General features: G+C 38.5%; 1 protein-coding gene across 1 annotated transcript in view; it reads left to right on the top strand.

Moving 5' to 3' along the window:
* The window catches only part of LOC124619330 (low-density lipoprotein receptor-related protein 1), a 756,280-nt gene that overhangs the window by 569,205 nt on the left and 162,050 nt on the right, over nucleotides 1-25,025 (top strand). Inside the window, exons 35-39 of the mRNA XM_047145639.1 lie at nucleotides 4,785-4,933; nucleotides 14,292-14,536; nucleotides 19,887-20,120; nucleotides 24,094-24,268; nucleotides 24,412-24,616. Of these exons, the coding sequence (XP_047001595.1) occupies nucleotides 4,785-4,933; nucleotides 14,292-14,536; nucleotides 19,887-20,120; nucleotides 24,094-24,268; nucleotides 24,412-24,616 (1,008 nt within the window). The remainder of the gene's footprint in view (nucleotides 1-4,784; nucleotides 4,934-14,291; nucleotides 14,537-19,886; nucleotides 20,121-24,093; nucleotides 24,269-24,411; nucleotides 24,617-25,025) is intronic.

The following is a 25,025-nucleotide window of genomic DNA, read 5'->3' as shown; positions in this document are numbered from 1 at the left end:
GCGATAAGTGCATCCATTTCGGAGCTCAGGTGGATCAGAATGTGGTAGAGGTTGGGGCCCTGCATGCTGGGTGGAGACTTGTTAGCGCACAGGTGGCGTGAGTGACATCATGCATGTGGCGGCTTGGAGTGGGGTGGGATGGCTGGGTGAATACCTGGCCAGAGCCACAGGGTTAGGCAGCATTGTGTGCTGCAGCCCTAGCGGGTAAGGAGTTCAGGGTTTCGTACAGATTATTGGGCAAGACCATTGTGACACCTTACTATAAATGGGCTTGGGAGGCCAGGACAGAATATATGGGGGTGGGAAGGGACATGAGCCAGCAGTTTAGGAGCGGGCTTTCATGGAGGGTGTGTGGTTTGGTGAGTGTTCAGATGTGATCCAGCAACAGGGACAGGCACATTTCATTGCACTGCTTTAAAGATAACAAATTATGTGCTCGTTGCAGCTCCTGAATCAAAAAGCTAGGTATGATGTGTTATTTTAGTTTAGTGTAGCTGCCATAGAGATGTGGATGTGAAATAATGCCCCAAACTTGGGTGGCAGTGAATGGGTTAGGTGGCTGACAACCATCCCAAGTTTTGTTACATCACTCGTTATACAGTAACCTGTGAAAACTGCCTCAATCGAAGCACGCCACAGGTGTGAGTCTCACATTGAAGGGGAGCAAGTGAGTAGCAGTGTAACAGGAGGGAGTGGTATGAAGAGTCGGGTTGTGCTGGGCCTACTGCCCCATTGGTCAGCTGAATCAAGCAATTCTGTGGTGCTGACAGTTGCGTGCAGAGGTCCAACACCTCCAAAGTGCTCATAGGTCTGGGGCAGGAGGGGTAATGGTAGGCTGCTGGTTAAAGGCTCGTTTGGTGTGACTGCCATAGGTTTGGAAATCTGTGGCAGCAACATTGCGATTTAACAGTGCGGCCAGCATGTTGCGGTGCGCAGGGTGGTGCTGGCAAGCAATATTGCAGAGAAGAAGGTAGGCGGGACGTGCATGGTGTGGACCAAGCAATACAATCTTCACCACGTGTTGTTATGGGAAACAGTGTTCAGTAAGCCACACGATAACACTGTGGCTTTTTTGGGTGTGCAGCTGTCAGTTGTGGCTGGGGCATAGAGGGTCATGGTGGTGTGAGTGGGGGGATATCGCATGCAGAGGGGTGTGGGAAGGGATGCAGGAGAGGTGTGTTGTGCTCAAAGGAAGGGCATGGTGGAGGGGTACAGGAGGCTAGCAGTGATGCATGCAGTGAGATGGCATGTGTGGAGGGGTGTGGGAGGAGTGGAGAAGATAAGGAGGGAGTGAGGCTGCAAGCGGGATGCATCTGGCTGAGCTAATGGGAATTGAGTTTGCAACCATATGGGTAGTGCTGTCAAAATAAAAAAAAAATAAAAATCAACATTTTTGGTAAAGAGACTTGGGACTTTGGTTTAGAGGGGTCACCAATGAAGGAACGATTTAGGTTCTCTTCTATACTCCTAAGGGGCATACATAGGTAAGTGGCGCACTAATTAAAAATTATGACAATGAATAATGGGACATGCTTCAAGAGCCATTTGAACTGGTTCTGAGGTAGTATTCCTGAAAGCTAACAGCTACAGTAAAATTTAACAAGTTAATATCTCTTAATAAAGGAGTACCCTCACCCAGGGCAGAGTCTCTGGGCAGGTGGACCATGAATGGCTTACAGCCTTTGTTTGGCGTCATATGGAGGCATGGGAAACCCTGCTTCAGTGGCGCACTTGGGAGCAAAAGGGGTACCAAAATGGCAGAGGATGGAATGATAATAAACCCACCTGGTACTCCTGGCACACACTGCATTCACTGAAATATTTACACCACACTGCTCGCAGTATTTTGGAAGGAAGAACCAGGCTTCTGGCATCAGGCTTTATACACCCATACTCAATAGAAGAACCTCAAAGGAATGCAGCTCGGAAAGTCGGCGTGGAAAAATGTGGTAGCACTCCTCTTGTTAAATGAACCAGAAAAAAAACGCTGACCCTAAACATGGGGTAATAATTCTGCTGTTTGCGCATTCCCCGGTGAAGTGCGGCAGACAACACATGAGCTAAATGTTGTTGTTTGGCCAAGCTGCCGAGAGCAAGGTCAAGAGGTGTTGCCTCATTAGATCGGAACGAGAGACTTCTCTAGCAATTGTTCATTATGGGTGGCATCTGGAAAGCGTAGACATCTAAACTCTCCCTCTGGTGTAAGTGATCGTTGAGGGTGTTGGGGTCTGGTTTCTGGTCTGCACAGTTCGTCATCTGCTGATACAAGTGGAGACTATAGAAGGAGTTGCCACAGGCAATTTGTGTCAACTCATATTAGGCATTCTTTCCTGAAGAAAGTCACATTTAGTGTGCCTCAGGGCTACATCCTTGGACCTTGGACCATTCTGGTTCGTTATTGCAATCAACAATTTGCCGCATTATGTTTCACTTCAATTAGTTATCTGTTGTGAATACAACACAACTTCAATCACCACAGATTGAGATATTTTTAGGGCACACCAGAAATCACAGGACACTCTCTTCTTAACACTAAACTGGTTTTCATCAAATAAACTACTGTGGAATCCAGAGAATACCCAACACCTGCAGGTGGGACTAGCTAAAGACATAGAAGCAAAAACTGTAAAACTGCTTGGAACACATATTGATTACAAACTAAACTGTCAACCCCATTGTTAATCCTGTCTGCAGAAAGGTACTAAGGATGTCCTATTTCGTATGAAAACTATCTGATCCAGTGAGAAATAATTTTCTTAGGACAGCTTATTTTTTATTTTTTCTGTCTCACACATCTTATAGGCTGTTGTTATGGGGTCACTCAGTTCTGTCCGTGATGTACTAGTGATTCAGAAAAAGATGCTGTAAAAAATGCATAACATCAGTCCAAGGAAACACTGCCGTATATTCACTAATATCAAAATAATTACAGTGATAAATCTTTATAGCCATTCATCATTGATATATGTTAAAAACAACAAAGCAGAGTTTGACACCAAAGAGAACATACACTGTCATGACATTAGGTACAAAAGGAGTATTGACATTCAAGCAGGCAACCCTCACAAAGTGAACTGTTTGAAAATTTTTAATAAATTGTCACACTTTGCAGTCAAAACTTTAAAAAGTAAGTTATATAACTGGTTAATAAACAATCCATTCTACAGTTTTAGAGAATTCTTGGATGCTAGTAGTGTAGAAATTGATTTTTGGAATTATGATTACAACTCCGTGCAACTGGTTAATATAGAATGACATAGGATCATGCCATTGATATGAAGCCCATTCCATTACATGTGGTGAAGGCTAATAAACAATCTGAATCTGAATTTAATTAAAACCCAATAGTTATATTAACATTACAGCATAACTACTGTTTTGGGAGGAAGGGATAGTAAGCAATATCTTCTACACAGGGGAGCATAATATTAGTTTGAAAGGTGGTTGTTATTGTTCCATTTCCATTTGTGCTGAATACTCTCATTGCTCTGTCTCACAACACAGCAAAGCAGAACACTGCCCTCATCCCCTGTCACTGACTCATTTCACTTGGCCATGCTTTTTTCATAGGCCCTTCGTTTTCTGTTTTTCCCATATGATTTGCTTAGAGTTTAGCATTCACGCTTGCTCTATTGATTACTAACAGCTCATTGTTAGTTGAAGAGAATTGAAATCCTGGCTATTGGTTCTTCCAGTATATGCACATAACCGTCTTTCTATTTTCTGTTGCTAATACGAGGGTTATTCCAAAAGTAAGGTCCGATTGATTGCCAAATTGAAACCACAGTGAACATCAGAAATGTTTTACTTGTAACAATTAGCTACACCTTTCAGCTACTTCTCTACGTAGTCGCCGTTCTGACTTAGACTTTTGTCATAGCGTTGTACCAACTTTTCAATAGCCTCATCATAGAAGGCAGCCGCCAGTGCTTTCCGCCAATTCTCCACGCTGGCCTACACCTCGTTGTCTGTGTCAAAATGTTGTCTTCAAAGACAGCGGTTCATGTGACCAGAGATGCGGCTGAGAATTGTCGTGAAGACGAAACAGCACGACAGTTATGTAATGTTGGCTGCATAGCTTCAGGCGAAATTCCTCACCAGGCCCTCGTACTTGGCGGCAGACACTATTTTCTAGACATCTTTACGCACTCACTGCGAGCTCAGAAATGAGAAGAGCGACGTGATGCTAACTGGGGTTATACTAGAGACACTACCCAACACATCTGTGCAAAGCTTTATCGGATTTTCATAGTCGTTTCCATTTCGCGACCGATCGGACCTTACTTTTGGAATAACCCTCGTATATTTCCTTTGGCTAATGACAAGATTTTGGGGGGTTCTGGAAGATAGAGTTTCAACAATATTTTGTGATTTGTGGCTTTGTCAGCCATGCTCCTCTTGTTCCTAGCAATGAAGCTGGTAAGTAGAATATGATTTGAAAATAGAGACTCAAGGACTGATGCGATGGTTCCTTCAGGGTCCTGGACTGAACTTGAGAACTGATTCTGAATAGAAGAGCATAAGGGATATATTTGCCTCATAGCCTTCCAACATTTATCTTACATTGATGTAAACTTGCAATACCTCAATCTTCTGGTTCTTTCACTTGTAATCTTGTATGTATTCTCATAAAATTGAGGCATTTATCAATTCTTTCTTTCAGTCACTCACAGTACCAAAGACTTATTTCAGCCTGTGAACTGTATAACATTTATTGATTTTAGTTACTTAGTACATGTGAAAGGTGTTTGAAATTTGACTCTTCATCTGTTTGATCATTCTAGGCAAAGAAATTGTACTGGTGTGAGTCTATAACAAATGTCATTCAAAGAATGAACTATGATGGAAGTGAGAAAGAAGTTCTGCTGGAGCACTCATTGGATAATCCTTTTGCCATTAGTGTTTACAACAACACGGTTTATTGGATTGATATGTAAGTATAATTAATTTAAGGGATATTCAAAGAACAAAAAGTAGTTTCTCACTGGTGCTGGGTCATAAAAGAACTTCCATTACTCACTTCAATATTATTTATCCCCAGTTATGTATTTCTGGAACATATCTTCATTCTCAGTTGGAGATATTGTTAAGTCATGAAATATACAAGGTTTGTCTGAGTAAACATATCCTTATGTTGAAGGGCAACTATTGATTACTATACAGCAAGAATTAAAGTGACAATTTTTGAAAAACTTGAGTAGACTAGAACTAAAGTTTTAAATGATTAATGGAAAATCTCATATAAAGATGTGAAACAAATACTAACTAAGAGATAGAGGGGCTGGCCAGTACTTACCTCAGCTCTGTACAGCCGATAGATACACAAAACAGAACAGAAAATTTACGTTCCTAGCTTTCGGAACTTTGTTCCTTCGTCAGGGAGGAGAGAGGGGAAAAAGAGGAAGAAGGGAAAGTGGATTCAGTTACTCACAACCCAGGTTATGAAGCAACAGGGAAACGTAAACAGGGAGGGTAGCAAAGATGGAGGCATATACTGAGCTTAGGTAAGTACTGGCCAGCCCCTCTATCTCTTTGTTAGTATTTGTTTCAGAACTATAGTGTTGTATGTTTATAATATTACAAAATTATAGTTGTTTTCTGCTGACTGTAACAACTGTGGTTCTCATACAGAAGGAAAAGTTTCACACTTACATATTGTAGTGCATCATCACTTATAAGAAAAGGAAGATCTCCACCTAAACTAGAAGACATATATCTTTTAAATGCAACATGGGGAAACAAAAATAATCGGATAATTTTTTAGAGTTTTTATGTGATCAAGCTACAAAATGTTTATCTGTTGGTGCAGGCTGCCATCTAAATTGAGGAACAAGTAAATTTTCCTTTTTGTTGTGAATTTGCTCTCTGTTTTTAGTAGAAACTTCCCCCCACCACACAGCCAGTCTTTCCTGTGGATAACAACTTACTACACTAGGACACAAAGAACATCTGAAATTATTTTTGAAAGTGAGGTTTCACGTTACCACAAGCAATATGTTCATCAAACTTGCCTTGAATCTGTATATAATAGTGGGGAAACATAAGCCTGTTGACGGGGCTCTGGTAATTTGCCTTTAAATGATACAACTTCCAGTTTGTCATGAGACAAGTAAGAGAATAAAAAAAAAAAGGAAGAACCATCAGCTTCACCAGAAATGAAAATAAGATGAAACTTGTTTAAGTTTTATGTCAAAAGATGAAGAGCAAAGAAAAGTGAAGAACAATTTGGAGGGCAAGGGAAAACTTACTCTTATCCAAAGATCAGATGCAGAAAGAGAACATTGCAAATGATGTTTTCTTGTTTCTTCTTCTTTGCTGCACCATATCAGTGACCTCATTATCAAAAAGATATTAAATCTTAATATTCTTCCATCTCTTCTTTGTTTCTCCTCGTTTCATGATGAAGGTTAAAACTAAATATTTGGCCTCTTATTTATAGCTCATGTGTTAACAATCTACCATCTTTTTACATGAATGAATGGGTAAGTGACAATTTACCAAGCCAGCAGATTTTGTAGTGGGATTTGTTGTCTTTTCTCAGCTTTTATAACTCTTCACAGAGGTCTCCTGAATCATCATCAGAATGATAGAACATTGGGCCATAGGCTAGAATATTTCTGTGGAATACCTTTTGTTTATGTTTGAAATGAGTCCTGCTATTCTGTTTGAGTTTTCTTCAATACTTGCAATAATTTTTCTTACTTACTTATTTATTTATGTATTTTTACAGTAAATTCTAAACCTGAATTTTCTCCATGTTCTGTTCCTTACTAGCAAAACATATGTCTTGATTTTAATCTTCCTGCCACAAGGTGGAATAGGAGAAATGTCACAAGGCTGTATCGTATATGACACTTGACTAAAAATCTGTTTTTTCCCCTTATAAATCAAGTTCATTTGGTTTACAGACGTAACACACACTACTGCACACTAGCACTGTTTACAGTTGAATGAAAACAAATGAGATATGTCGAATCTGACACCGCCGTGTGGTAGGAAGATTAATTACATTTGCTCTGCATTTTTTGCCACATTTCTTATAACTGTACTAAATTCCATTTGACCTTTTTAATTTTTCTACCAAAACTGCTGGCCTATCTTTGGGTCCTAAACTTCTTAAATTTACTGTCTCAAAGCGACAAGTGGTAAAGTAGTTGGATTTCTAATGTCCATGTTGGTGCCTGTTTAGCCAAACTTTGTGCACCAGAAGTGCAGAAGTGGCTGGGAGTGCAACATGATCTGTACAATTGCGTACCAGCACCCAAAGAGTGTGACAGGGTACTCACACGGTGCTAAATCAGGGTGTATACGACCCGGGACAACTGGGAGATCTGGGAAAAACCCAGGAATTTTTTCAACTGGGAGAAAACTGGAAAAAAACAGGGAACTTTTCATTGTTTTCATTTTAAGTTAAATTTTTATAGTTCTGACTGGTAAGAACCAATACTCTAACAAAGGATATTACTAAGGATATTACTGTATCCTGCAGAATAATATTGCAGCAATAAAACATGAACGAGAGAAAAAACGAAAATAAAACTTAAATTGCAAAGGAAATTTGTGCCATATACAGCAAAAAAACACAGTGCTCATACAAGCATCTGCCAACAGCAAAATTTGTCAAAGGCTTTAGGAAGACTGTGCAATGTGTTGTAACAACAAATTGCCTCCAATGAGCATGACGTCACAACTGTTTACATTAGATTTGTTGTAGCAGTTACGAGCAGGATCATGCGCATGCACAGTTGAGTAGTACCTTCTCCTGCTTCTGGCTACAGAAATGTGACTGTCGGCTGTGTAAGCAGTCACAGCAAGCAGTTAGATTCTACCGGGAAAAATTTTACTGGAACGCCCACGCCCAAGCTGTCAGATTCATGCATGCGCAGCAGGCCCACATCTAGGAGGTGGGGGGGTGGGGGGGGGGGGGGGCAAATTCATATTCTTGAGGGAAAAAACCTGGTTTCACAAAGCACCTAGCCTCCAGTGTATGTTAGTATATCAATTATTCATATGACTTTGAAACGCATCCCTGTCACTTTTTGAACATTTTTGAACGAAGTTGATTTCTGAAAGAATCGTAAGCTGATTTGTGAATGCGTGCATAGTGTACAAGATGTCCCTGTCAGGGGAATCCTCTTCACATGTAGAAACAAACTTTCCTGCAGACAAAAGGGGACGGGTCTGTATGAGCTGAGCGGATTAAGGCCGAACTGATGAATGCCCACCGCTGTCTGATTTTGTGGCTGATTGGGCTTGCGAATGATGAGCTTTGTTATAATTACTAGCGAAACCTATAGATTCAGAGAGTGCAAATAAATGAATAACAGATAAGAAAGATTACGTATTACGTTCTCGGTGTATCCAAGAAAATGAAATTTTGACAGAAAATACTAGTCAGGGCCAGTTGTACAGTCCCCGGCTAGCAGCCACTTTAAGTTCTATTCTCGAAGAAGGGCAGAAAACACGTTTTATGAATATGTAACAACGCCTAGCCAGAGAATAATCATGGGTAAGTAAACTGGTGATTCTGGCAGAGTTAGTGAAGATAACCCGTGAATAAGTTTTGACATTGGCAGGAATAGTTACAGAATTAGTGATAACAAGACTCTTTGTTAGAAAGAGGTAGAGAAGAAACGGGGACATCACACAAATTAAGGAACAATATGATGACTCCAAGTTTGTATAAAAATTTTGTACTACTACTTATCAATCTCATGCTTGAGAAACTGGAGTGTATGAATGAAGTGTGAAACTATTTCCTAATGTAAATCATTTTGCTTGTAGTAGGCCTAATAAGCATTAGATATTGGTACTTTGTGAATTATGTTCTGTAATTACAAAATGGCTGCTCAAGTGTGGTGATGCCTGTCATCTGGCGCTCTCTGGCAACTGCAGAAACGAACCCATTTGTAACAGGTTGCGGGAAAATATTCTGAATAGTGGTTTGAAAAGTGTTACCATTAAAGTAAATTTCCTTTTACGCAGGTTGAACTATGTGCGAGAATGTACGATGAATTTCTTAAATCACAGAGCGTTTGACTCTCATTTAAGAATCAACTCTTTGATAACGAGCCATTTAGATGAATTTTGAGCCCAGAAGATCAGACATTTATGTCGTTATTAAAAATTTTACTGGCACATTTGTGTCATATATCTTAAATTGTAATACGCAAATGAAAGACAACAGTATATGTGAAAGCTTATCTTCTCTTGCAGCGTATTAATCTTACAGACCAATATTATATGTGAAAGCTTTGCTTTTCTTGTAGCAACACTATGTATATTAATTTAAACCATTAACTTTTTCTGTTTGTATGTTCACACTACCTAACAGTGATGTTGCTATTCGCTGACCACATCACGTGTCCTAAGCTCTGAATACCCGCTGTCATCAGCTGGCGAGATCAAGTGACATGAGCTATGACTCACTTACAAATATGCGTCGCAATCTCGATTTCAGTGCTTCGGAAAGTAACATGCAATGTTTGGTGGAATTCAAATGTATACTTTTGTAATACAAAAATATGCAGCATACATGTTGCTGAACATCAAAGATCTTTCCAAAACATGTTCTTTTCCCTGTGTTTAGTTTTCTAAAGCACCAGGAAATTCTACGCCCGTGTAGAAAACCATAACCATTCAAAGGACTGATAAGTTATACAGTTCCGAGAGAAAATATACTTTCAGTAAAGAGTGAAAAAGTTTGTTTTCACCCGGGAGAAAGCGTATTTTTAACCTGGAACAAACGTGTGACAAATCCGGGAATTTTTTCTCCTTGTCCGCGTATACACCCTGTAAATACAGGAACAGTTGTGGTTGTAGCAGTCTCAGTGCAGCCAAAGGGTCTCTGATTCCTAAAGCCTGGAATCTATCCTTGGCTTTGGGATGGTTTGTTCCTTTCTCACAGGGGAAAGAGTGATAGGTTGAAGAAATTAGAAAAGGAGGAGCAGGTCTGTCAGATCTCCAGGTTCACCTGTTGTATCTCTCAACTTTGGATTTGAATGACCCATCACTACTTTTCAGCCTTCTCTGACCTTTTCATCTTTCCTCTCTGAGGAAGTAACTAACAGCCACACAAGCTAACCGTAGTTTTTTTCTGGTTTAAATGAGCCTGTCATCAGTATTTACAATTTCACCTTCTGAAACTTTTATTTCACCAAGTTTTCTGTGCATTATTTCTTCATAGATTGTTTTGTTGTATGTTTTGAATCACCAGAATCAGTTTTCTCATCTGCTTTTAGAATGCATTCTTTGTAAATATCTTTGCACATAAACTGTCTTCTGTAATGTTTGCTTTCTCTTTAATGGGAAGAGCGATATTTTCTATGGGTACTTTCCTCATCTCTTTCCCAAAAATATTCCGTAATGTAAATGTTTTAGGCGTAAAGAAGACCACTCACTGAATAGCAGAAGCATTGAAACCTTGACAGAGATTTAAAACTTGCTAGGTTTTATTTGCAGTCTGTCAGTTTAATTTTCTGCAATGTTCAATTAACCAACTGAATTTAATGAAAAAGAGATATTTCACCTGACCCCAATAGCCATAATGCTTTTTAGAGCTTCCACAACTACCAGCTTATTGTCCTCTTTTCTAAAATACATACATATATATCACAAGTGACATTACCTGTCTGATACCAGTGTTAAGTTTTACAAACTGGTACACTGAGCCTGCCGCCACCACCATGAATTCTGACTGGCAGCAAAACTCGTCTTTTTCTGTGCTGCTTCTCTACCAGTTTATTTTTACAATTAGTGCCATTGGTTGCTGCATCCTATATTCTCTACATCTATATGATGCTCATCCTTCTCCAGAACTCATGACAAACAAAATCTGTTGGTAAACTAAAGTTCAGATATGCTAATAACTTATTAGCTCCCATTCACCTTTTGCTTCTTAATTTTTTCTCAGCTCTTGTTGCTTTAAGAGGTGTAATTCAAATTTAACATATTGTAACTTCGCCTGGAGCCACAAATGTACTGTTTAAGTGTACCATTATCTTTCCCACTGAAAACGTGCCAAGGGAACCACAATTTAGAATGTTTGGAAAAAGCTCCAAGTTTAATTAACCTGTTTCAAGGTCCACACTTGTCAAACAAGGATAATCAGTTTTTATAAAATGTTAACATGTAGCCACAAAACAAAATTATATAATAATTTGCTATCATTTATTGTGTGTGAAACTAAGCCTAAAAATATGTCTGCTGGAACAAGAAGAAATATGCACTTTTTATGATATTTTTATCCCATACAACACAACACTACTAATTTACTTGAAGATTGTCAACAACAGTATTTATAGTACTCTCAAAGACACAGTATTTTGTTTAGATTGTGTTTTGCAAATTTATAAGTGTGTGTATATATATATATATATATATATATATATATATATAAAAAAAAAACACAAAGATGTAGTGACTTACCAAATGAAAGTGCTGGCAGGTTGACAGGCACACAAACAAACACAAACATACACACAAAATTCAAGCTTTCGCAACAAACTGTTGCCTCATCAGGAAAGAGGGAAGGAGAGGGAAAGACGAAAGGATGTGGGTTTTAAGGGAGAGGGTAAGGAGTCATTCCAATCCCGGGAGCGGAAGGACTTACCTTAGGGGGAAAAAAGGACGGGTATACACTCGCGCACACACACACACACACATATCCATCCACACATATACAGACACAAGCAGACATATTTAAAGACAAAGAGTTTGGGCAGAGATGTCAGTCGAGGCAGAAGTGCAGAGGCCAAGATGTTGTTGAATGACAGGTGAGGTATGAGTGGCGGCAACTTGAAATTAGTGGAGATTGAGGCCTGGTGCATAACGGGAAGAGAGGATATATTGAAGAGCAAGTTCCCATCTCCGGAGTTCGGATAGGTTGGTGTTAGTGGGAAGTATCCAGATAACCCGGACGGTGTAACACTGTGCCAAGATGTGCTGGCCGTGCACCAAGGCATGTTTAGCCACAGGGTGATCCTCATTACCAACAAACACTGTCTGCCTGTGTCCATTCATGCGAATGGACAGTTTGTTGCTGGTCATTCCCACATAGAATGCGTCACAGTGTAGGCAGCTCAATTGGTAGATCACGTGGGTGCTTTCACACGTGGCTCTGCCTTTGATCGTGTACACTTTCCGGGTTACAGGACTGGAGTAGGTGGTGGTGGGAGGGTGCATGGGACAGGTTTTACACCGGGGGCGGTTACAAGGGTAGGAGCGAGAGGGTAGGGAAGGTGGCTTGGGGATTTCATAGGGATGAACTAAGAGATTACGAGGGTTAGGTGGACGGCGGAAAGACACTCTTGGTGGAGTGGGGAGGATTTCATGAAGGATGGATCTCATTTCAGGGCAGGATTTGAGGAAGTCGTATCCCTGCTGGAGAGCCACATTCAGAATCTGATCCAGTCCCGGAAAGTATCCTGTCACAAGTGGGGCACTTTTGTGGTTCTTCTGTGGGAGGTTCTGGGTTTGAGAGGATGAGGAAGTGGCTCAGGTTATTTGCTTCTGTACCAGGCCGGGAGGGTAGTTGCGGGATGCGAAAGCTGTTGTCAGGTTGTTGGTGTAATGCTTCAGGGATTCCGGACTGGAGCAGATTCGTTTGCCACGAAGACCTAGGCTGTAGGGAAGGGACCGTTTGATGTGGAATGGGTGGCAGCTGTCGTAATGGAGGTACTGTTGCTTGTTGTTGGGTTTGATGTGGACGGACGTTATCCACCAGGCCTCAATCTCCGCTAATTTCAAGTTGCCGCCACTCATACCTCACCTGTCATTCAACAACATCTTTGCCTCTGCACTTCTGCCTCGACTGACATCTCTGCCCAAACTCTTTGTCTTTAAATATGTCTGCTTGTGTCTGTATATGTGTGGATGGATATGTGTGTGTTTGCGAGTGTATACCCGTCCTTTTTTCCCCCTAAGGTAAGTCTTTCCGCTCCCGGGATTGAAATGACTCCTTACCCTCTCCCTTAAAACTCACATCCTTTTGTCTTTCCCTCTCCTTCCCTCTTTCCTGATGAGGCAACAGTTTGTTGCGAAAGCTTGAATTTTGTGTGTATGTTTGTGTTTGTTTGTGTGTCTGTCGATCTGCCAGCACTTTCATTTGGTAAGTCACATCATCTTTGTTTTTAGATATATTTTTCCTACGTGGAATGTTTCCCTATATATATATATATATATATATATATATATATATATATATATATATATATATAGGGAAACATTCCACGCGGGAAAAGTATATTTAAAAACAAAGATGATGTGACTTACCATACGAAAGCGCTAGCAGGTCGATAGACTATTGTCCTGCCAGCGCTTTCGTAGGGTAAGTCACATAATTTTTGTTTTTATATATATATATATATATATATATATATATATATATATATATATATAGTTATAATAGAGGGAAACATTCCACGTAGGAAAAATATATCTAAAAACAAAGATGGTGTGACTTACCAAATGAAAGTGCTGGCGGGTCAACAGACACACAAACATACACACAAAATTCAAGCTTTCGCAACAAACTGTTGCCTCATCAGGAAAGAAGGAAGGAGAGGGAAAGACGAAAGGATGTGGGTTTTAAGGGAGAGGGTAAGGAGTCATTCCAATCCCGGGAGCGGAAAGACTTACCTTAGGGGGAAAAAGGACGGGTATACACTTGCACACACACACATATCCATCCACACATATACAGACACAAGCAGAGTGTCTGTATATGTGTGGATGGATATGTGTGTGTGTGCGAGTGTATACCCGTCCTTTTTTCCCCCTAAGGTAAGTCTTTCCGCTCCCGGGATTGGAATGACTCCTTACCCTCTCCCTTAAAACCCACATCCTTTCGTCTTTCCCTCTCCTTCCTTCGTTCCTGATGGGGCAACATTTTGTTGCGAAAGCTTGAATTTTGTGTGTATGTTTGTGTTTGTTTGTGTGTCTGTCGACCTGCCAGCACTTTCATTTGGTAAGTCACATCATCTTTGTTTTATTTATATATATATATATATATATATATATATATATATATATATATATATAATATGAAATATTGTTACAGTGTGCATATCTTGTCTCTAAAAACTATAACAGGGAGAAGCAGCTTTTAAAATCATGTTTGTGTGATTGTGTTAACTTCTAATGATAATTAAAGCTTTTGGTGTGAACTTCTTTCTCTTATGTGTTAATTATTTGGCAATATTTTGCTTTAATTATACTAAGGAAATTCTCAATATTAAATATATTATCTTATTTTTGTGTACATTATCTAATGAAATTCATTTTCTTTCCAGAACACATGAAGGTGGTAGTGTCAAATCAGCACAAGCATCAAATCTTTCAGATTACACAGTGCTGATGCGTGGGCTTGGTGATTCACTAAAGGATATTGAAGTTTTTTCAAAATATAAGCAGCAGGGAACAAATCCATGTGCTGAAAATAATGGAGGATGTGCAGAACTTTGTTTGTTTAATGGTACACATCCAGTTTGTGCATGTGCACATGGTAAAGTTTCTGCAGATGGAAAAACTTGTGAAGGTATATTAAAATTTTAGAAAACATTCTTTCACAGAGAATGAATAGCGATCAGTGTGGAATATTAAAATTCAGTAAAATAATCTCGATCACAACAGATGTTTATTTTCGTTGGCAACCAGTTTTGATCTGTGATTTAGACCATCTTCAGGACCAGCACCATTATAGCAGCTGGGTCATGGTGCTTACAGTCTGAAGATGATGTAAATGATAGACTGAAACCAGTTGGCAACCAAAATGAACATCTGTTGTGATCGACTCTGTTTTACAGAATTTTAATCACAGTATATTAAATGGTTACTGTGATAATCCTACTATTTCCTGTAGTTTCAGTGACAACATGTTCAAAATCAAGTAAACTTGTCTATACCAAAGAATGTAAGTTCCATATCTAAGTCTCCAGCACGCAATGATCCATGCTAGTTTATTGATTTTATATTATTTTAGTACTGAAGACGACTTATAGGATAGAAAAACCCTATCTACCCACTGTGTTTGTTTTTTCCACTTTTTCTTGTTGGCTATTGTAATGTAGTGAATATTATTAGCATTAGATTTGCAAGTGCTTTGTTATCAAACTATCTTTGTGTTTTGCTGCAAACTATTTTACTTAAGTATGACTACACAACCCACCATTCTGTTTTAGCATTGACTGGCATTTTGAAATACCTCATTTTTGACCATAGTATTGCTGGAGGAACCATATTGTGTGAATATGAAGTAGACATAGTGAAATAGTTTTCACATTTAACTTTTCAGATTTTCCCAGGGGATCTATGTATACTCTTGTTGCATTTGACACCAGGTAACATTTTGTAAGTCTCATAATATTTCATCAAACAAACTGTTAAGAGATCGTAAGGTGCCTGTGATAGCTACTCCTGCATGGTGTGAGCAGGAATATTGGTATGGCAGCATCCAAATTATTGAGGCCAGAAGCAAGAATCACATAGAAACTGAAAAGCTTTCATAGTTGGTCAAAAATAGTGTTCATAGTGCCTCCTTGCGGGGAGGAAAAGAGAGGCCTTCTGTGCATGTGCTGTCGGCAGTGACTGTGCTGCCGAAGTTACCGTAGTTAAAAGCTGAATAAAAACCAGGTAATGCACTGTGTCAGACCTGTAAGTGGAGATTCATGTTTCCCCATTTGAATTTAAGAGCAGCTAGCATTGCATTCCAATTCAAATCCTGTATCCGTATTGATTTGATTGTCTGCTGTGCATATAAGCACTTCACTGTACGTCAGCACAATCTCTGCCCATGGTGCACATGTAGATAGGCTTATCTTCTGCTCCTGACAGAGGCCACAATGAGCAGTATTTTCATAAAAGTGTAAGAAATTTTTCGTGCATGAATAATTCCTGTTCAAGCTCTGTGAGATTTAGATGCCACCACGTGAATATCTCTACTTGTGTTTTGCAGCAGTAATTGCTGCAACACCTGGAGATGTCAAACAATTGCTTCATGAAATATTGTGATACTTACACAATATAACAGAGTGACAAATCCAAGAGGTATAGTATCCCCCCCCCCCATTTTGGTTGTGGAGGGGACAGGGGGGTTGGGGCGTAGACTTGCTGAATTAACCTGAAATATTAGTTTCAGATTCTTGAAACTACTATTGCATCTTCCTCAGAATTAACAATCCTGAGAAAGAAAATACATTGTAAGAGATCACCCACTCAACTCCAAAACTGTCCTATTTAGAAGGATTGATTTACTTTTCACTCCAAAGACACACAGACAGCAGATCATCAAGCATGTAGAATAAAACCGAAAACATTAAAGTCATTTGCATTATTTATTAAAACCATGTAATACAGAATCACAAAAGAATGGATCTTCTAATGTCCTTTGACATGTTTTGAATGAAGTGGTTCTTATGAATAATAAGAAGCTTGAAGATATTTTTATTTAAAATTATTATCAAAATTTTCATGGAGGTTTTAATGTTGCTTAACTGCAGTTCCCCCTTAAAATACTTCTCATTGTGAAAGCTTCATTGTAGGATGAGAGTGATGTAGTTTTTTGCAGTGCAATACTTAGTTTTGAACTGTTGAATCTCCTCTACCAGTAAAGTCCATTAGGGGATGTATATCATAGATTTGCCTTAGATATTGAAATAATATTTTCTAATACACTGATGTATCCTTTTAACCACAGATGTATTTTCCATGAGCATTTACAAAGATGTTCACACATAAACTGTCTTCTATCAACATGACTGACAAAACAGCAACTGTTACAGGCAACTGTTAGTACAGTTTTAAAGACAATAAATGATCATTCATTCTAGGTACATTTATAATTATTGTTCTTTTGACCTTTGTGTGAGGAGATTTGTTTATCATGTTACAAAAACTTACATTAGCTATTGTAAAATCATTAGTTACATCTTATTGCATGTTGGATTTTATTCCTAACAACTACTAAGGTACAGTAAGAAATGCCAAAACAGAATTTTATGTTAAAGTTCTGTATGATAATTTCATAGTACCAAAATGACTGAAAATCAATAGTGTTTACATCAGAATGTTCGAGCATTGTTAGTGAAAAAGTTAATTACTACTGATCTAATTGGTTTTTCATTATTGACATGATACATAAAGTGCACAAGTCATGTTAAATACATCAGATGACTGATAAATATTCAAAAAAGTCTGTAGGTGAATTGAAATTTATGAATTTTTCTAATTAATTGTTGGTTTAATTACAACATAGATATTTCTCCTAAAATTTCTACAGGAATATAATAATGCAATCTTAAAAATGAAATTATAAATGTTATGAAATTTACGAAAGTATGCTAATTCACAACATCAGGTTTTCTAACTAATTATAACTTAATGTTAATTACAGTTAAATGATCTGAAATAATGTTAATGATGTTTATTCAGTATATAAGTGAATCATACATTTTAATTTGCTGATAGAAATTAAGAAAAACCATACTTTCTAACTTTTATCCATTACATATTGTGAATCAGGTAATATACAATCTGCTAAACTTTTAGTGGTGTCAAAGCATTCATTAAGTACTCCATAACTAGTTCTATTACAAGGTGCAGTTGTATATTCACTGAAATGAATAAGACAACTGTTAGGCTACTAGAGTCACACATCACCAGGAAGAAAACAGTTTACAACAAACAAACAAATATTGTTTCCCAGCAGTAAAATACATGCTTCATTCAAATTTCAGTGACTGGTTAATATTGTACATCAGAGCAATCATAAAATTTGACATTGACTGAAGTGCCAAAGAAACTGGTTTAAGCATGCCTATTCAAATGCAGAGAGATGTAAATGGTAGAATATGGCGCTGCGGTCAGCAACACCTATATAAGAAACAAGTGCCTGGCACAGTTGTTAGCTCAGTTACTGCTGCTACAATGCCAGGTTATCAAGATTTAAGTGAATTTGAACATTGTGTTATAGTTGGCACATGAGCTATGGGTCACAGCATCTCTGAGGTAGTGATGAAGTGAGGATTTACCTGTACACCATTTCATGAGTGTACCGTGGATATCAGGAATCCCACAAAACATCAAATCTCCAACATCACTGTGACCAGAAAAAGGTCCTGCAAGAACGGGACCGACAACAATTGAAAAAAATTGTTCAGTGTGACAGAAGAGCAACCTTCCACAAATTGCTGCAGATTTCAATGCTGGGCCATCAACAATTGTCAATGTGTGAATCATTCAACAAAACATCATTGATATGGGCTTTTGGAGCTGAAGGCCCACTCGTGTACCCTTGATGACTGCACAACTTAAAGCTTTATGCCTCACCTGGGGCCGCCAACACTGACATTGGGCTGTTGATGACTGGAAACGTGTTGCCTTGTAGGACAAGTCTCATTTCAAATTGCATCAAGCAGATGTAAGTGTAGGGGTGTGGAAACAACCTCATGAGGCCATGGACCCTGCATGTCAGCAGGGGACTGTTCAAGTTGGTGGAGGCTCTGTAATATGTGGGGCATGTGCAGTTAGAGTGACATGGGACCCCCAATACGACGCCGACAGCTGACACGTACCAAAGCATCCTGTCTGATCGCCTACATCCATTCATGGCCATTGTGCATTCCAACAGACTTGGGCAATTCCAGCAGGACAATGTGACACTCCATACGTCCAGAATTGCTACAGAGTGGTTCCAGGAATGCTCTTCTCAGTTTAAACACTTATGCTCTCCACCAAACTCTTCCGACATGAACATTATTCAACATATTTGGGATGCATTGCAACATGCTGTTCAGAAGAGATCTCCAACCCCTCATACTGTTACGGATTTATGGAGAGTCCTGCAGGATTCACGGTGTCAATTCCCTACAGAACTTCTTCAGACATTACTTGAGTACACACCATATTGTGTTGCGGCATTTCTACATGCTTCCAGGGGCCCTACACAGTATTAGGCAGGTGTACCAGTTTCTTTGGCTCTTCAGTGTATTACGTGTACCTGACTACAAGGTCCCTCTACCCTGGCAAATTCTTTCCTAACCGCTTTCACTGCCATTCCTCATGTCATCCCACCCCACTTCAGTCATTATTGCTACTCATGTCATTTGAAGCGCAGTCCCAGGACACTGTGGTGTGTTTGTGTGTGTGTGTGTGTGTGTGTGTGTGTGTGGTGTGGTGTGTGTGTGTGTGTGTGTGTGTGTGTGTGTGTTAGCTTTGAAGAATTACTTTGTCTAAAACTTAACAGTTTAACAACATCTTGTATTCAGTAGACCCATGTTCTTGTTTTTTTTTATATTTTTTATGACAGAATGCCGTTATTGGTTTCAGTCAGCCAGTGGTCATATTCAGTCTGAATATCATCACTGGTTGTTTGAAACCATTTGCAGCATTGTGATTATGTCACAAAAGATATAAAAGAATGTAATCAGTTTATCGTTTAATCACCATGAACAGTATGTCATTTTTTCTACAGTAAGAAACGTTTCAGTACAGTCATTTACCAGAGTTGGCATTTCATTATAAAGAAGAGCTTTCTTCATTTTCACCCTAAATAATACTTCATAGTAGCAGAAAATAATACCATTAAATATAACCCTTATGTTGTGTATGTTACGCATGGGTGATTACCTTTCCTCATTAATTCTTTTTTTTTTTTTTTTCTGTATCAATTTTTAACAGGTAACAGTTGAAATGGAAATTGTACTGACTTGTGTATTTGCTTACTTCCAAGAAAGATTTATTTGAAATCCTTGCATTCTGTGTGAAAAAGTTTTATTCTGCAGCCGTTTCTCCTGTTAAATGTATACCAGTGAACTAAAGTGAAGATATGTACCATACTCCTGATTTTTCTTATATGTTTCCATCATACTAATACGTATTTTTCTTTTCAGATTATGACAGCTTTTTAGTGTACTCACGTGTTGTACGAATTGACAGTATTCATATGTTTGATGAAAGCAACTTGAATGCTCCATTTCCAAGCATTCAGTCACAAGATTATATGCACAATGCTATAGGATTATCTTTTGATTACAATAGAAAGAAGATATTTTACTCTGATATTCATAAAGGGAGCATTAATTCAGTTTACTTCAATGGAACGAATCATACAGTCATTGTAAGCAGTAAGTATGATAAATGCCATATTAAGCATATTTTTGCATAGAATATAATGAGCTGTAAAGGAGTAATCATATGTACAGCACAAGAGTATCATTTCACAAAGTGTAAAATAAAAGAAAAGGCAACCACTGTGTGGAGCACAGTAACATATAATAGAAAACAGCGCTCACACTAGCTTTCAAGCACTAGATCTTCTCCAGCAGTAGTACACACATCCACACACACAACCACACAGACACAGCACCTGTGAGGTTGTGTGTGTGAAGGTGTGTACTATTGCTGGAAAAGAGCTAGTGCTCAAAAACTAGCATGAATGCTCTTTTCTGTTATGTATTACTGTGCTCCACTGACCGATTCACTAAAGGTGAGTGACTGACTTTTCCTTATTTTACATATTGCTCCATCCAGAAATTTCTATTATTATTTTACAAAGTGTCTTTGATTATGGCACAAAGATAATAAATCTACATTACGTCTACATCTACATGGCTACTCTGCAAATCACACTTAAGTGCCGTCAGAGGGTTCACACTAATTCTCTATTGTCCCACTCTTGAACAGCACATGAGAAAAAATGAACAACTATATTCTTTCTGTGCAGGCTCCGATTTCCCTTATTTTTTTATGGTTATTGTTTCTCCCTAAGCAGATCAGCCTCAGCAAAATATTTTCGCATTCAAAGGAGAAGAGTAATGATTGAAATTTTGTGAGAAAATGACACCACAATGAGAAACACCTTTTGTTTTAATGATTTCCACCCGAAATACTGTATCATGTCTGTGACACTTGTTCTCTTTTTCTCAATAATACAAAGCTTGCTACCCTTCTGTGAACTTTCTTGATGTTCTCCATCAATCCTATCTGGAAAAGATCCCACACTGCACAGCAGCATGTCAAAAGATGACAAGTATGTGTAGTCTCTTTAGTAAATCTGTTGCATCTGCTAAGTGTTCTGCCGATAAAATGCAATCTTTGCTTTACTTTCCCCACAACATTTTCTGTGTATTCTTTCCTATTTAAGTAGTATGCAATTGGAATTCCTAGGTATTTAGTTGAATTTACAGCCTTCATATTTGACTGATGTATTGTGTAACTAAAGTGTAATGGATTCCTTGGAATCCACTTATGAGGATGACCTCACACTTTTCATTATTGAGAGTCAGTTGCCAATATTCACACCATACAGGTATCTTATCTAAACTGTTTTGCAATTGGTTTTGATCTTCTAATGACTTTATTAGACGATAAATGACAGCAGTATCTGCAAATAACCTAAGACAGCTGCTCAGATTGTCTCATATTGATAAGGAACAGCAGAGGGCATATAACCCTACCTTGGGGAATGCCAGAAATCATTTCTGTTTTAGTTGAAGATTTTCCGTCAAGTTGCTACGAATTGTGACCTCTCTGACAGGAGATCATGGATCCAGTCACATAATAAGATGATATTCCATAAGCACACAGGCTGCTTGTGAGGTAAGGTGTCAAAAGCCTTCTAGAAATCTAGAAATATGCAATCAATTTGAAATCACTTGTTGGTAGTACTCAAAACTTCATGTGAGAAAAGAGCTAGTTGTGTTTCACAAGAATGATGTTTTTGAAATCTTTGTTGATTTTGTGTCAATAGGCAAGGTAATTTATAATGTTTGAACACAATATATGTTCCAAAATCCTGCTGCATATTGATGTTAATGATATGGGCCAGCAATTTAGTATTAATGATATGGACCTGTAATTTAGGGGATTACTCCTATAGCCTTTCTGGAATATTGGAGTAACATGTGCAACTTTCCAGTCTGTGGGTACAGATGTTTCATCGAGCAAGCAGTTGTATACGATTCTTAAGTATGAAGCTATTACATCAGTATACTCTGGAAAGAACCTAATAGATATACAATGTGGACTTGAAGACTTGCATTTATTAAGTGATCTAAGTCACTTCAGTATGCCGAGGATATCATCTTGTAAGTTACTCATGTTGGCAGCTGTTCTTGATTCGAATCTGGAATATTAACTTCATCCCATCTGTTGAAGAAATTTTGGAATGCTGTGTTAGTACCTCTGCTTTAGCAGCACTGTCATCAATAGTATTTCCATTGCTATTGCCCCGGATAGGCACTGATTATGTCTTTCCACTAGCATACACTGCATACAACCAGCATCTCTTTGGATTTTCTCCCAGGTTTTGAGACACCGTTTCATCATGGAAACTATTATAAGCATTCGGAATGAAACTGGAAACATCCCCCAGGCTGTGGCTAAGCCATGTCTCCGCAATATCCTTTCTTTCAGGAGTGCTAGTTCTGCAAGGCTCGCAGGAGAGCTTCTGTAAAGTTTGGAAGGTAGGAGAGGAGATACTGGCAGAAGTGATGCTGTGAGTACCGGGCGTGAATTGTGCTTCGGTAACTCAGATGGTAGAGCAGTTGCCCGCGAAAGGCAAAGGTCCCGAGTTCGAGTCTCAGTCAGCCACACAGTTTTAATCTGCCAGGAAGTTTTATTATAAGCATCTCAGATTGAAGTCTGAGCTAAATTTCAAGCTTCTGTAAAAGATTGCCAGTCTCGGGGTTCTGCATTTGTTTAAATTTGGCACGCTTTTTTCATTGTTTCTGCAACACTGTTATATCCTGTTTTGTGTACCATGGGGGATCAGCTCCATCGTTTGTCAATTTATTTGGTATAAATCACCCAACTGCTGTCAATACTCATTCTTTCAATTCAAGCCACATCTGGTCTACAGTTATAATGTTAGCTTGGAACGATTGGAGATTGTCTTTCAGGAAGGCATCAAGCAAATTTTTATCTGCTTTTTTGAACATCCTCTGTTTACCCACCACACTTTATTTATCTTCTGATAGAAGATAAAAGTAACACTGAGAAAGATAAGATGGTCAGAGATAACTCTATGATCTACCAGATTAATTAATATTACAATATGAAAATTCCTAATAGATTAAGTCTGTGTGCCTGATCTGGACTACAAACCAGAACCCAACCATTCACAGGCAATGCTGGTTCAGCAGGTTATGTGACTGGATTTCTATGAAGTAGGAAAGAGGTACTGGCAGGAATGAGGCTGTGAGGGGCTGTTGTGAGTTGTGCATAGATAGCTCAGTCTGTAAGAAGTAGCCGGATTTTAGTTCTCAGCTGGGACAAAGTTTCATTCTGTCAGGAAGTTTCTAAATATTACGCATAAATATGGTTTGGAAAAGCATTCTGTCTTTAGCAAACATCTTTTAATTTCTTCACCTATATATGTTTCAGTGAAATTTCAGTGGCTTCTCTTTGTTATCTGTCAAATAACAAGTAAAACGTTGCATAATAATACTATAGGTTTGGGAGAGTGGTTACTTTATTCATGTTGTATTACCAAATTATGTACCTCAATCGTACATACTGTTGATCATGTAGCTGAACAACATATGCAAAATCAAATAGAGACAGTGATCATCTGTGTGAGAGCTGTGTTTGCATGAATGTGTATGTGTGTTGTCTATTTTGGAAGAAGGCCTTTTGTCCGAAAGCTTACTTGTTTAGTCTTTTATTGTGCCTGTGTGCAACTCAACATCTCCACTGTATGGTGAGTAGCTATGTGTCCTTTTCATTAGCTATGTGTCCTTTTCATAATATTCTCATTATGTGAACAATCTACGCTATTCACTCAAACATGTCTGGGTCGAAAAAGAAGAAAATTGTGTTGTTCAAGGCAGATTCCTTTTCCAAAACACATTTATTTAAAAGCAAACACAGACACAAAAAGTTAGCTTTAGTGTCAAGAGACATAGTACACATTTTACGGCAGAGTTAAGGGTTCTTTGTAGTATATGTCAATATCTTTGCCTCACAGTTTTCCACGATTGTTTTTTCTTGAATTATGGATGTTGCAATGCATTATTATTATTATTATTATTATTATTATTATTATTTCTCCCCTGTACTCATTCTCGAATTCAGTGTTTCACTTTAATTTTTCTTCAGGTCAGGGGTTAGTTGAAGGCCTGGCATATGAGGCATTTGACAACATGCTGTACTGGACTTGTAACAATGATCCAACTATTAGCAAGATCAATCTAACAAACAATGTTATCAAAACAGTAATTAAATTAGAGCAGACAGATAAACCTAGAGGCATTGATGTAGACAGCTGTGAAGCGTAAGTATTTACTGTCAGTGGTTTTCTAAATTTCTTTTATAGAAATTTTGAAGTAGCATTTGTGTACTCTTCATAATAACAATAATAATAATCCATGAAGTCAGTCTTCTCTTTGTGTGCTGACTGCCATCACTTCTTTGCAGACGTATATACTGGACAAACTGGAATTCGCACAATCCATCGATACAAAGGGCTTTTGTAAATGGACAAGGTCTTGAATCAATCATTACAAAAGACATTCGGATGCCCAATGCTCTTGCCTTGGACCACAAGGCACAGAAGCTGTACTGGAGTGATGCACGATTTGACAAGATTGAAAGAGCAAACTATGATGGCACGAACAGAGTGGTAAAGAGCAACTTCATTCTGTAGAGCAAAATGAGAGTCTGATGTTATGTTTTGTACGTAGATATACCTACAGTAATAGTCTAATTTACAGTGCTGCCTTGTAAGGTACTACCTAGTGTATTAAGAGTGTCATTTCATCCCAAAGGAGCATGAAATAGGAAGCAGTATTTTGAAATGAGGTTTGTTTAATAGTTAATAATTCTTTAAAAGTGCTGGTAGATAAATTACCTATGTTCATTAAACATGTTCTTTGTAACAATTTTATGTGCAAGAGAAATCCAAGAACAAGAACTATATACTGTAATAATTTCAGAAGTGTAAGGGGCATTCAAAAAGAAATGAGCCAGAGGCATAATTACAGGAACCAGTACCTGTATGTTAGAAGTATTGACCCTGGCTGTTGAGACAC

Source organism: Schistocerca americana, chromosome 6 (genome assembly GCF_021461395.2).
Source record: "Schistocerca americana isolate TAMUIC-IGC-003095 chromosome 6, iqSchAmer2.1, whole genome shotgun sequence".
Lineage (NCBI taxonomy): Eukaryota > Metazoa > Arthropoda > Insecta > Orthoptera > Acrididae > Schistocerca > Schistocerca americana.
This window is presented reverse-complemented; position numbering and strand designations above follow the sequence as displayed.